The sequence below is a fragment of the Suricata suricatta genome, chromosome 4 (genome assembly GCF_006229205.1).
Source record: "Suricata suricatta isolate VVHF042 chromosome 4, meerkat_22Aug2017_6uvM2_HiC, whole genome shotgun sequence".
Taxonomy (NCBI): Eukaryota; Metazoa; Chordata; class Mammalia; order Carnivora; family Herpestidae; genus Suricata; species Suricata suricatta.
The window spans coordinates 128,360,499-128,373,841 of record NC_043703.1 but is presented as its reverse complement, the minus strand read 5'-3'; the positions used below and the strand labels follow the sequence as shown (position 1 = coordinate 128,373,841).

At 42.7% G+C, this 13,343-nt stretch overlaps 1 gene segment (V, D, J or C); it reads left to right on the top strand.

Moving 5' to 3' along the window:
* Positions 1 to 12,205: 12,205 nt before the first annotated feature.
* LOC115290705 lies at positions 12,206 to 12,786 on the top strand. The segment is given in 2 exon segments: positions 12,206 to 12,254; positions 12,464 to 12,786. Coding segments are annotated over 2 exon segments (372 nt in total).
* The last annotated feature ends 557 nt before the right edge of the window (positions 12,787 to 13,343 follow it).

The window sequence follows — 13,343 nt, the reverse complement described above, 5'->3', positions numbered from 1 at the left end:
TCAATAGTCAACTGTCTTTAAGGAAACGGTAAATCAAAGGACAAGTCTTTTTTATTTACCTACCATTTACCATTTCTGGTGCTCTTCATTTCTCTTGTGTTCCTACCTGGTGAAATTTATCTTTGGCCAGAACTCTCCTTTGCATTTCTGTGGTGCGGGTCTGATGGTGACACATTATCTGTTTCTTTTTCATCTTTCAAATGGCTTTATTTCACTTTTATTTTTTAAGGATATATTTTCTAGAAATAGAATTCTAAAGTAACCTATTCTTCCTTCAGTGCTCGGAGATGCTGTTCCATGGTCAGTTATACATCTTTTCCTGATGAGAAATGTGCAGCCCTTTTTCTTGCTCTCCAATGATTTTTTTTTTTTTCCCTGTCTGGATTCTTTCAAGGTTTTCTCCTTAGGACCAGTTTTCATCAGTCTGACTAGGATGTGCCTCAGTGTGATTTTCTTTGTGTTCCTTCTGTTTGTGGGTTGTTGAGCTTCTTGGATCTGTGGGTTGACATTTTGCATCTGTTTAGTCATTATTCAGCTCATAATTCATTTTTTATAAGTTTTTTTGAAAAAATGTTTATTTTTGAGAGAGAGCGAGCACAAGTGGGGAAAGAGCAGAGAGAGAGGGAGACACAGAATCTGAAGCAATCTCCAGGCTCTGAGCTGTCAGCACAGAGCCTGACATGGGTCTCGAACCCATGAAACACAAGATCATGACCTGAAGTCGGGCACCCAACTGACCAAATCACCCAGACACCCCTCAGCTCATAGACTGCTGAGAGCTGGCTAGCTGTAAGCTGCTCTAGAAGAGCTTCACTTCGGCAGCTGGACACTTTTCCACATGGTCTCTAATCTTCTAGCAGTGCAATCAGGATTTGTTCACGTGTAAGTTGTAGGAGACAAGAAACTAAGAAGGAATTATGAAAGATCTCTTGAGGCCTAAGCAAGTCACAGGCTAGTCCAGGATCAAGGGCTGAGCATATAACCTCTATCTCCTGAGGGATGGAGCTACACAGGGATGTGGCCACAGGAAGGGGAATCACTGGAAGAGTCCTTGAGGGGCCGCAGCAGACAGCACGGCACCCATACTGCAGTGGGAGGGGCTGGGTTCACTCTGCTGGGAACATGGCGGTTTCAATGTGGAGAACACTGCAGACACCCGTGTCATGTTTACTTTCTGGGGCTGGAGGGAACACCATGCTGACCAAATTTCCAGCCTCTGAGTTCATGGTTCCAGGAGAGAAACTCCCCATCAGCTGCAGACCAGTGACTAGCTTCCAAACCGCAAAATCGAGGAGAGGCTCCTAAGTTTTTCTGTTTCCAAAGTGATTGATCAATGTTCTGGAACCCTCGGCTACTTCTGTTAAATTCATAGATTCTGTGGGTAAACAGCAACTCAAAAGCCCTTGTGATACTGGAGACGATTTTGTCAAATGTATAACTTGCTTTCACAACTTTACATCTGTGAACATAAACCGAATCCACTCAAGCTTGTCACACAGGGAGGCCTTGTGGTTCTAGCTGTTTCCTCTTGGGCAAAAGGGCTGGTTTGTTTCTCAAGCACTGCCGAGCAGAAAAGTTTGCTGAGCTCACAGTGGAGGTGATTCACTCTCTCCTTGATAAAATAATCTATACCCTGCAAGAGTAATTACTGTGTAAGATAGTGGGCATGTGGGTTCCTTGATTCCTTATTTCTTTCATTCTTTTGTATGTTTTTTCCTCTGTACATCTGTTTTGATAAAATTATTTTGGATGTTTAGAGCCTCCAGAACAACTTGGATTATGATATTTTATCATCTGTGTATCCAATTTCATGTACCGTTTTTCTAAGTTTATAATTAGAAATTGCACCTTACATGCATTAATTAATTTTTATGTGAATTTTTGAACCAGTTTAATTTGTATAAAGCAAAAGCATGTTTTACATTTATTAAACATCCAGACTATATTTTTAAATTAAGAATGTTATACGTTGTAAATTTGCACAAGGACTTCCAAGTAATAGCAGATAAGCATGGAAGTCAAGGACTCTTTTTTCCCTACAGGACTAGAATAAGAAAAAAACCGCTTTGTGCCTTGAATGCCTGCCATCGACAGGGGGAAATGACAGGATGAAGGAAGCAATTAAAGGGCATCATCAGACTTTAAATAAGGGAACTTATTTCAAAGATACAAAATCTGTACTAATGATATGAACAGTAAAAGAGAGATGGAGTTGGGATTTTCCCAGGAAAACAAATGACCTGATAGAATTTCCAAGTAGGTTGGTTTTAGTCCAGAGTGGTAAAGGGTTACTCACTGGGGAGTCTGAGGAGCAAAGGTCAAGGAAGCCATTTCCAGAGCTCCTCAAATCATCATTCAAGGGCTTCCTGAATCATGGAAAATCTGCTACAAATAATTTCAGTAGCAGCTCAAAGAAGACTAGTCGCTGGAGATCTCAGAAGCCATGATAAACCTCAAGAATTACAAGAAGCTCATCTGTGGTCTGCACATACTTTGACCTACAGCACCGGTAGAGAGTAAGGGTTTCCTGTGCTATTCCAATTTTTAGATCTTATACAAGCATCGTTTATTAACCAAACAAAATCTGGAGGCAAGGAGAAAGGGATTCTGGGAAGTGGCGTCCATGAGAATGTAGAAGGGCAAAGCAGTGACACCAAGCAGACACATAAGCAATCTGGTCCACTTCTTTGTACTCTAACATCCAAAACACTTGTTTCCCCATGTTTATGTTTCCAATTAAAGACTAACGGCATTGTGCATCTACCTAACATGATGCAATGACCCCAGGAAAACATAAGACATGTTCTCCTTCTTCCCCAGAACGGGATGCTTATTTGTTTTCCAGTTTAGCCACAATCACTTTTACACTAAGTAATTTGAAGAATGGATTTACTACAAATGCACCTTATTTAAAAAGTACCCCCAGCCCGTGAAGCCAAAGTGGGAGTTCAGGAATCAGTACTAATCTCTTCCTTTGTCTTGCTGGGCAATTACCTAGAGCCAGAAAGCCATTTAATTCTTGGTGAGGTGAGTTCCATGTTGTTGAGCCCGTGCATGGCCTCCATTTTTGCCACCATGGCCACTTTATGTCTGAGCTCAATGAACAAACACTGGGGTGTCTGCATGAGAGGTTAACTGACGTCCACAGAGTTAGTCATCTACTCTGCCTGATGACTGAGAGCTCCCTGTACAGGACATGTGTTAAAGTGAACATTTGCATAGGACACAAATACTCTTACCGTAAGTGCCCAGTCCAGAGGTCCATTCAAAAAACTCTGCTTTTGAGCTTCTCGTCACCAACTTCCCAGGCTTGTTTTATCCTATCTTCTGACCATGAGACCGCACCTTTAATCACTGCCACTCTGATTCTGTTTATCTCTATGAGAGGTAAAGTGAACTGGAGAAGCTCTCTGAGTTCTGCCCACTAGATAGATTTCTTCCTACATGGTCTTCCTCAACTATTCTTAAAGTAGTCTGTAAGGCTGTAAAACTCTACTTTTGATCTGAATTTATGCATAAAATTGGATTGCATAAAAATCCAGTGTATACTGGATCTGAATTATTGTTATTTTTTATGGTCAGCTATATAAAGAGAGTCCACATAAGGATTAGGATGAAGGAAAGGGAGCATTTCAGCAAGTGTAGGTCCCAAAAGAGCTTGAATAACTCACCTGTGTGCCTTGGGGACTGCATCACGGCGTAGCCTGTGTATCCCTCTTCAACCTGATGATGGGATACTGCATACATTATGACTTGCTGGATAAGTCACCACTCAGTTCATAAGGAGAGCTCAAGTCACATGGCTACTTCAAGATCTATATACAGTGTGTAGTCTCTACTGTGGCTGAACATTAAGCCAAGAGCCTATCTCAAAAAGGGAATTTTTGTCTGTGAAGAGATCAGACCACTATTCTAATACCCTAGTGGTCTAAACTGTGCTTCTCCTGTTGGGGCTTTCTGAAGCCTCCAAGTGCTCTCCTTATCTGTCACAGGCACTTTAAGCATCACCGTGATTCTGGGTCATAAAGTCCTCTGCCAGTGGTCCTTACTGCAGAGCGCTCTTCTCTCCTGGGTCTCACTCAAAACAGGCATCTTTACAGGTTACTAAACAAAGGAGTATAGATTGGCTTCAAATCTAAAGAGAACTTCATGCCATGGGGACTGTTTCTTAGTTACTGAAAATATGTGTTTTTTAAGTCTTTTTTTTTTTTTTTTTATGGAGCCAAGAAAGCCTTTATTGGGATCTGCGATTCCCGGGCAAGGTCCCATGACCCGGGGAGTGGGGAGTCAGGGAAGTCGCCAAGTCTATTTTTTAAAAAAGTAATCTCTATACCCAACATAGGACTTGAACTCAAGACCCCAAGGTCAAGTCACATGCTGTTCCAAATGAGCCAGTCATGTGCCCCTGAAAATGTGCTTTCATTTTGGAAGCAATTTTGAAAAATTTTTTTATGTCTTTATTTTATTTTGAGAGACAGAGACAGCAAGCAGGAGAGGGTCAGAGAGAGAGAGAGGAAGACACAGAATCGGAAGCAGGCTCCAGGCCCTGAGCTGTCAGCACAGAGCCTGACGCAGGTCTTGAACCCACAACCGTGAGATCATGACCTGAGCCAAAGCCGGACACTCAACCGACTGAGCCACCCAGGCACCCCTGGAAGCAATTTTTTTGACAGACCACTCAACTTCTAGAAACTTCTCTGCAACCAGGACCATGCCAGCAGTTTGGTGTGATTTGCCTTATACTTCTGTATTCAAACCACTAAGTATGTGTTTTTTTAAAATAGTTTATTATCAAATTGGTTTCCATATAACACTCAGTGCTTCTCCCCACAAGTGCCCCCCTCCATGACCATCAAAATGTTTCTTATACTTCTTTTGTCACCTTCTCTTCTCAAGACTTGAATTATTCATGTAACAGATGGCTTGAGGTTATCACACAGTTCACTGATGCTTTCTCTGTTCATGTTTTTAAGTATTTTTTCATAATAGTTCATTTTAGACCATTTCTAATGCTAAGGTTGCTCATTTTTTACTGAAATATCAAATCTTGTGACTTGCATCTGTCTGATAGACTTGGGTCTTGCTTTTAAGCTTTGTTAGGTGGGACCAGAACAGCATTTTATCCAGGGGTCATTTGCCCCACTTCCAAGGCAGTACTTCCTGAGTACTCAGCCAGATTACTCTGAGTCATGAGGTTTTCTGCTCTTACTGGTGCACACAATAACTCTTTCTGGCCCTGTGTGAACTCTACAAATTTTCCCTGAAATTTTTTTATGTTTACTTATTGTTGAGAAAGCGAGAGTGAATGCAAGTGGCAGAGGACAGGAAGAGGGGTGGGAGAGAGAGAACCCCAAGCAGGCTTCACGTTGCCAGCGCAGAGCCTGATGTGGTGCTCCAACCCATGAGCTGTGAGATCGTGATCCGAGCCAAAATCAAGAGTTGGATGCTTAACCGACTGAGCCACTCAGGCACCACCTTTGCTCCCATAATTCTTTCATGTGGTTTTTTCTCCAGTTTCAGTAGGTTCTGGACATGCATATGTTGATCAATATACTCTTGAATATGGAGAGGAACAATCTGTAGACATCCTAGGTTCTCTCTCTATGCGGATAATTTATCATACTCAGGGCATCACAGAATCATAGCAAAGAAGACTCTCTGTCCTAAAAAAGTGTGTAAGCAAGGACTTCGTAAAATATCTTTGAATTTCTGGGCTTTTATTCCACTCAACAGACCAAGTCTCAGATGGAGAAGTAACAGAAAAAGCAGGTCACAGAACTTGAAGACAGAAAAGCAAATACTCTGATCACAGGATAGTAGACTGACTCTGTTCTGTGGCCCTCAGAGATAGACATGTTCTACGCAGACAAATATGTGCCGCCTGGTCTGGCCTGGGACTCCTGGGGGACACTGCACCCCGGTCCTGCAGCTAAGCCCAGCTCTGACAGAAGTAAAGAGGATTACATCAATATTTATCTCATGAGAATTTCTCAGAATTCTATTAATTCTTGATTCCTAGAGTAAATGCATTCATACAGGCAACAACTTCTGGCTGCCCCACCTGGTGGTCGAAGTTTTCTCACACTTAGGCAGCTTTTTATTTGTGTTGCCTGGTGGGACTGAGCAGTCAGCATGGATGAGGACATGTGGCTTAGCTGGAGACGACATGTTAGCAATGGCAGATACTCAATAGCTGGGCACTTACACATCATGACACCCACACTTCTTTATTGTTCTTCTACCACATTCCATCGCTGGATGGTGTGATGGTCATTTTTATGCCAAGAGTATCAGGACATTAGAGCAAAGAAGAGTCTCTGTGGCCTAAATAACATCCACAGGCACCAAAAAAAGGGGGTCTGTACAAGTTCTTAGAGTGTCTGACCAATGTTGTCTTAGAGAGACAGTAAGAAAAATGCGTCATGAATTTTAAATACTCACAGGACAGCAGACAGATTCTGCCCTTTGGCCTCCAGGGAGAAACATCTGCTCGGAGGCAAATTTATGCTGCTCTGGTCGAACCTGGGTACTGGGGGTTTTATTGCACCTGTTCCGTTTTTGAGATAACTCAACCTTATAGCTGTGCCCAGCCTGTCCCCTCCTCTGATGATTTGCATGTTATTGAGACACCACCCACTTTCCTGAACACTGATTGATAGGCTGGTCACACCCTGTGCAGGACTCAGTACCAGTCAGGACACAGCATGGACATGAAGGCCCCAACTTAGCTCCTGGGCCTCCTGCTGCTCTGGCTCCCAGGTAAGGAAGGGGAACACAGGGAATGTGTCAGTACTGCCTGGCCCTCCAGCAATGTCTGCTTATCACATGATTCAGAGTGTGGATACATGTTTCCCTATGTCCAATCTCAGGAGCCAGCTGTGACATCCAGGTGACCCAGTCTCCATCCTCACTGACTGCATCTCCAGGAGAGAGTGTTGCCATCAGTTGCCAGGCGAGTCAAGATGTGAACACATGGTTGGCTTTGTATCAGCAGAAACCAGGGGAAGCTCCTAAGCTTCTGATCTATCATGTATCCAAGTTGATGACTGGGGTCCCCTCGAGGTTCAGCGGCAGTGGGTCTGGGACTGATTTCACCCTCACCATCAGCAGCCTGGAGCCTGAAGACTCAGCATCTTACTTCTGCCAGCAAGGAAACAACCTCCTGCACAGTGTTACAGACCTGAACATAAACCACCAGGCCAGCAGAGTGAGAGGCTGGACTCCCCCTGCTGGTCTCTTGTGCCTGCATCTGCTCAGAGAGTTTGTCAGAGGCAGCCCTGCTCTGGAGGACACTGGGAGGTTTGGGAGGGGGGCAGGGAGGTTCCTCTGTCCACTGACCGCCCGTCCCCCTCCTCAGTCCATAGCACATACACGACAATGCCTCTTCTGATGCAATCAAGATGGAAGAAACGTGGGTCATGGCGTCCATCAGCGCTCATACAGCAAAAGAGAAGCCACTCTAGATATTCCAAGCAGGATTTTTTAAAGTTTACTTTAAGTTTCAGAGAAGTTCTGTGTTTACAACAAAATTTACCAGAAAGTAAAGAGATAATCCCAAATGTCCCCTGCTCATGCACATGCACAGCCTCCCTATTGTCAACCGTCCCCACCAGAGTCCTACATTTGTTGTAATCGATGAGCCTATGTGGACACATCATTATCACACGAAGTCCATAGTTTACATTGGCATTTACTCTTGTGGTTAAATACTCTGTGGGCTTGGACAAATTTATACTAACATGTATCTGCCATTTTTGCATCATATGGAATAGTTCATTGCCCCCCAAATTCCTCTGTGCCCCATCTATTATCCCTCCATCCCCACCCTAGCCCCTGGCAACCACACATCTTTTTACTGTCTTCACAGCTTCCCCCTTTCCTGAATATCTTAGAGATGGAATCATATAGCATGGAATCTTTTCAGATGGGCTTCTTTCTCTTAGTATTGTGCATTTAAGATTCCTCCAACTCTTTTCATGGCTAATGAGCTCATTTCTTTTTAGTTTTGAATATTATTCTATTGACTGGATGTGTCAGTTTACTTATTCATTCACTTACTGAAAGACATCTGTTTTGCCCCCCCCCCTGCAATTTTTGGCAATTATGCATATGGTGAGTATAAACATCTGTGTGCAGGTCATGTGTGGACATCATTTTCAACTCTTTTGAGTAAATACTAAGAGGCACAGATGCCGGACGGTCTGGTAAGAGGAGGTTTTGTTTTGTAAGAAACTTCCAGACTGTCTTACAAAGTGACTGTGCCATTGTGCATTCCCATCTACCATCCCTGAATGAGGGCTCCTGCCGCTCCACATTCATGTCAGTGCTGGATGTCATCAGTGTTCCTGATTTTGGCCAACCTAAGGGGTGTGTGGTGGTATCTTGTTGTTGTCCGACTTCGCATTTCTCTGCAGAGATAATAAATATGAAGTATCTTCTCAGATGCTTATTTGACATCTCTGTACCTTGTTTGGAGAGGTACCCATGAAGGTCTTTGCCCCATGTTTTAATCACATTGTTTGTTTTGTTATTGTTGAATTTAAAGGGCTTTTTGTATATTTTGGTAACAGCTCTTTATCAGATAGGTCCTTTGCAAAACCTTCTCTTGCTGTTTCTTGTCAGGAATTGCTTTAATACAGGGAATTCGAGTTTGACTACAATTTTTTTAATGGACGGGGGTATGGTAGGCAGAAGAGCAAATATGAGAATCGAGAGAGTGCCTGGTGCTTTCCCCGAGCAGCCAGAGCACATCGCTGCTGCAGGGACAGGTGCCTAACCGCACGTGTGGTCCTCACGCCTGTCTGGGAAGCCAAAGGGTGGGGGTACTGATGCTCTAGTGTCCTTCTCCCTCCCCCCAGGTGATTCTCCAGCCTTCACCTTGTCGACTCTGTCTGCAGGGGCTGACAGGTAACTTCAAATCCTCCTCTTCTGAACTCCAAACCTCAGTGAGGATGCCTTGTTGAGCTATCTAGAAAAAAAGAGGGAGACGTGTTTCCAGAAGTGTTGGCAACAATGGGTGGCTGACAGCAGGCAGCCCAGGATGGTCACTAATTTCCAGCTGTCAGAGCTCTTCCGGCGAGAGGATGGACCCAGAATACACTTGAATGATCTCCTAAGTATTAGCAGTAAATCTGAGATCATGGCATGAAACTTTACTGAGTTATATGGTAAACAGAAAAAGAGGAAATTACATTAAATGTATAGCAATCTTTTGACAAAGAAGTGAAGAATGTTTTTTGACACACACAAAAACACTAAACATTCACGTAGCAAATGTTTTCCTTATTATGGAAATAACTTGCTCCTCGACATTTCCCAAGAAGCTTGAATCATCATCTCCATCACTGAGAATTTCTTATAAATACAAAATTGCAGATCACCTGAGATCTCCAAATGGAAATCTGCATTTTAACAAGTTACCAGGTGATCTATAGAAGATTTAAGAAGCTGTTTTAGAGACTGTTTACTTTAGCAATCTAAAGAGATTTTTTCCAATGAAGCCATTGAAGACAATTTCTTTTTTTTACATATTTTTTAATGTTTTTATTTATTTTTGAGACAGAGAGAGACAGAGCATGAGTGGGGGAGGGGCAGAGGGAGACACAGAATCAAAAGCAGGCTCCAAGCCCTGAGCTGTCAGCACAGAGCCCTACGCGGGGCTCGAACCCACAAATGTGAGATCATGACTTGAGCTGAAGTCGGACGCTTAACCAACTGAGTCACCCAGGCGCCCCTGAAGACAATTTCTATTTACAACTATATGTTGATACCACACTCAGCTCTTTTTTCCAATTAACAGAAAACTAGATTTGAAAAGATTTTTAAGATGATGTAGTCTGAAAAACATAATTATCTGTCAATGGCATGATCAAATACTTTGTTTTTCCTTTATTTTATTTTATTTCCAGTATAGTTAGCATAAGATGATTCAACAATTCTATCCATTACCCAGTGGTCCTCACAAGTGTTCTCCTTAATCTGCATCACTTATTTCATCCATCCCCCTACCCATCTTCCTTCTCGTAACCATTGATTTGTTCTCTACAGTTAAGCATCTATTTCTTGGTTTCTCTCTCTCTCTTTTTCTTTTATTTGTTCTTTATTCATTTGTTTTTGTATCTTAAATTCCATATGTGAGTGAGATCGTATGGAATTTGTCTTTCTCTGACTGACTTCTTTCACTTAGCATTATACTTTCTATCTCCATTCATGTCATTGCAAATGACAAGATTTCATTTTTCCTTATGGCTTGCTAATATTCCTTTGTGCATACATATACCACATCTTCCTTATCCATTCATCAGCCAAAGGACACTTGGGCTGCTCCCGTAAGTTGGCTATTGTAAATAATGCTGCTGTAAACATAGGGGTACATTTATCCTTTTGAATTACTGTTTTTATATTTTGGGGGGGAAATACCTAGTAGTGCAATTATTAGATAGTAAGGTTCTACTTTTGAATTTTTTGAGGAATAGTTTGAAAATTTAATGGATTAGAGTTTTTAGAAACTCGAGGGATTACAAAAGTGAAAGAATATAAATTTTGTGCACCGGGATTGGAGATAATTGGACTTCAATTCCTTTGTGCAGTTTGGTTTAGAGATTTTGTTCACTCCTAAAGCTTGCCATTAGAATGTTGTATCCAGAGTAGTCTCTACCTTTCTGTCCAGGTCCCAGATGAAACACTGTCCATAGGATAGGAAACATGTCACTGGCATGTAGTACAACCACCTAGCTGAGCCCTACCTGGGTCACCCACAGCACTGTTAACACAAACATCTGTGAATATGAAAACTAATGCTTAGTATTGTGTGCTGCTAGGTGGTGAGTAGTTTGTTACTAAGCATTATCATGCAAAAGCTGACAAATACAATATTTACACAGCTGCACATTTAAGTAGATGCATTTTAAAAAATTAACACCTTCAATATGAGTATGTAGCAATTCATTCATAAAGAGATGAGGAAGATATTAAAGCAAAAAATATTTGAATAAAAGTTAAAAATTACCTTATTTTTGGAAAATATGCATATATGTGTATATATACACATATCGGTGCATATATATATTTGTTATATTATAGGCAGTGCATATTTAAATATACATGTATTTATGTTATGTGACTATTATACACGTATATATGGTGCTATAACTATAAATATGTTTTTAAAATATACAAATATATATGTTTGATCACACTGATGAGTTATAAATATGTTTGATAAAATTTAATAATTCATTATTAATTTTTAGTTTTTTTACTAAAAAATTTAAAAAATGTTTTAATTATTCTTGAAAGACAGAGAAAGAGCACAAGCAGAGATAGGGAAGAGAGAGGGGGAGGCAGAAGCCGAAGCAGGCTCCAGGCTCTGAGCTGTCAGCACTGAGCCTGACATGGGGCTCGAAGCCTGAGCTCCATGAGATCATGACCTGAGCCAAAGTTGAACACTTAACCAACTGAGCCACTCAGTCGCCCCTCGTTACTAATTTTTAATTAAGAAAAAAGAACAGAGGGCTATCATATAGCTTTTCTTACAAATTGGGTTATTTGTGAGAGCAAAAAGTGGGTGCTATTAAGTATTAAAGATCGTATTAGGCTTGTGTCAGAGAAAAGAGAAGTTATGGGTGCTCTACAGCATGATAATCTGATGAGCAAAAACTGATGAGAAAGAGAAACAGTAAAAACGGAAAAAATTTTTAACCAAGAGACATTAACCCCCAAAATAAAGAATAAAACTGACCATGGAAATAGAATCCAATAATGTATGTGTCTTCTTAACTGCATAGTGCCTGAAGCAATGCATGGATTTGATCCAAGGACATAACGCTCTCTTGTGCACACCTCACCAGTATTTGGTCTAGAAGTAACATATCAAGATAGAACTGATATCTCACACCCATCCCTAGAAAATGAGAGCCATGAGGACAAATAGGGACCAGAAAAATCAGAGATGCTTTCTTCTTACAAACACGGGGGAGAAGCTCCTCGGGGACTGGACGTGGACCCCGCGTCCGATGAGAAGCCCCAGGAGACACTGCGCCCTACAGGTGCCCTGGGTTGGCAGCCTCGGCCAGACCCGCCCAACCCCTCACTCATTTGCATGTTTTCCCCAGAGAATCCACATTTCTGCTCCCCAGAAGCCCCATAAATAGGCTGCTCAGTGATTCGGGACAAAAAAGAGCCTTAAACAGACCTTGCATTCAACATGGGGGTCCTGACCCAGCTCCTCTGCCTTCTGCTGTCCTGCCTCCCAGGTGAGGGCGGTTCAGGGGACATCCCTGAGATGGTGGCAGTTTTCTCCACCTGACTGTGGGGTCTCCCCAGGGCTCTGACCCAGGATCTCCCCTCCCCTCAAAGACCCAAGTGCTCTCAGGTTAGGGGACCAGGGCAACCAGAACCTTCTGGGAGGAAATGGAGTGAGATCTAGTAAACGATGGTGGTGACTGTTTTCTTTCCTTCCCAGCTGCCAGTGGCACCGCTGAGCTGACTCAGTCTCCGGCCCATCTCTCTGTGTTCCTGAGAGACAGCGTGTCCATCATCTGCAGGGCCAGCGAGAGCGTTAGTGATTACTTAAGCTGGTATCAGCAGAAACCGGGCCAGCCTCCCAAGCTTATCATCTATGATGCTGATAACCGAGAGGCTGGTACCCCAGCCCGGTTCTCTGCGACTCAGTCTGACAGAGAATTCACCCTCAAAATCAGCACAGTCGAGGCCGATGACTCCGCCAGTTACTTCTGCCAGCAAGATTATGCACTTCCTCCCACGGTGATGCAGCCCCGAGCATAAACCTTCCCCCAGGGCTGCTAGTGCGGAGACAGTCAGGGGTTCCAGCAGCCGCACTGTGCCCTGCCCTCTGATCATCGGGGCAGGGTGTGCTCTGGGGAAGGGCTTGCCGGGCTCAAGGGTGAGGGCCTGCAAGGGACTCTGTCCTTCCAAAGCTTTCCTTTAGAACAACGTAAATCAATGAATTCAATGAATTTTATCAAGGAGGTTTCTGGGTCAGGCTTGCAAAAGCATTTGTCTATGGCATGGTCTTTGAATCTCTTCTCTGAGAAACACTCTTGGGAGGTTTTGTTCTGTTTTAGTTTGAGACAGAAAACTAGGCAGAAGAAGAAGCCATAACCAGGACAATACTCCTACTAATACTCTTAATAATAACAACAGTAATAATAGCAATAATATGACTGACAGTAAACAGGGACAGTGATCTTCTAGATTTGAGACTGTTATTGGTAAAGATTTTAGGAACATTTTGAGACGTCTTTTGTGATCTACTCACACACTCGCTTCCCTTGGGGTCATTCCTCAGAACTGCAAGTACTGAGTCGCGTGAGTTTGGCTTC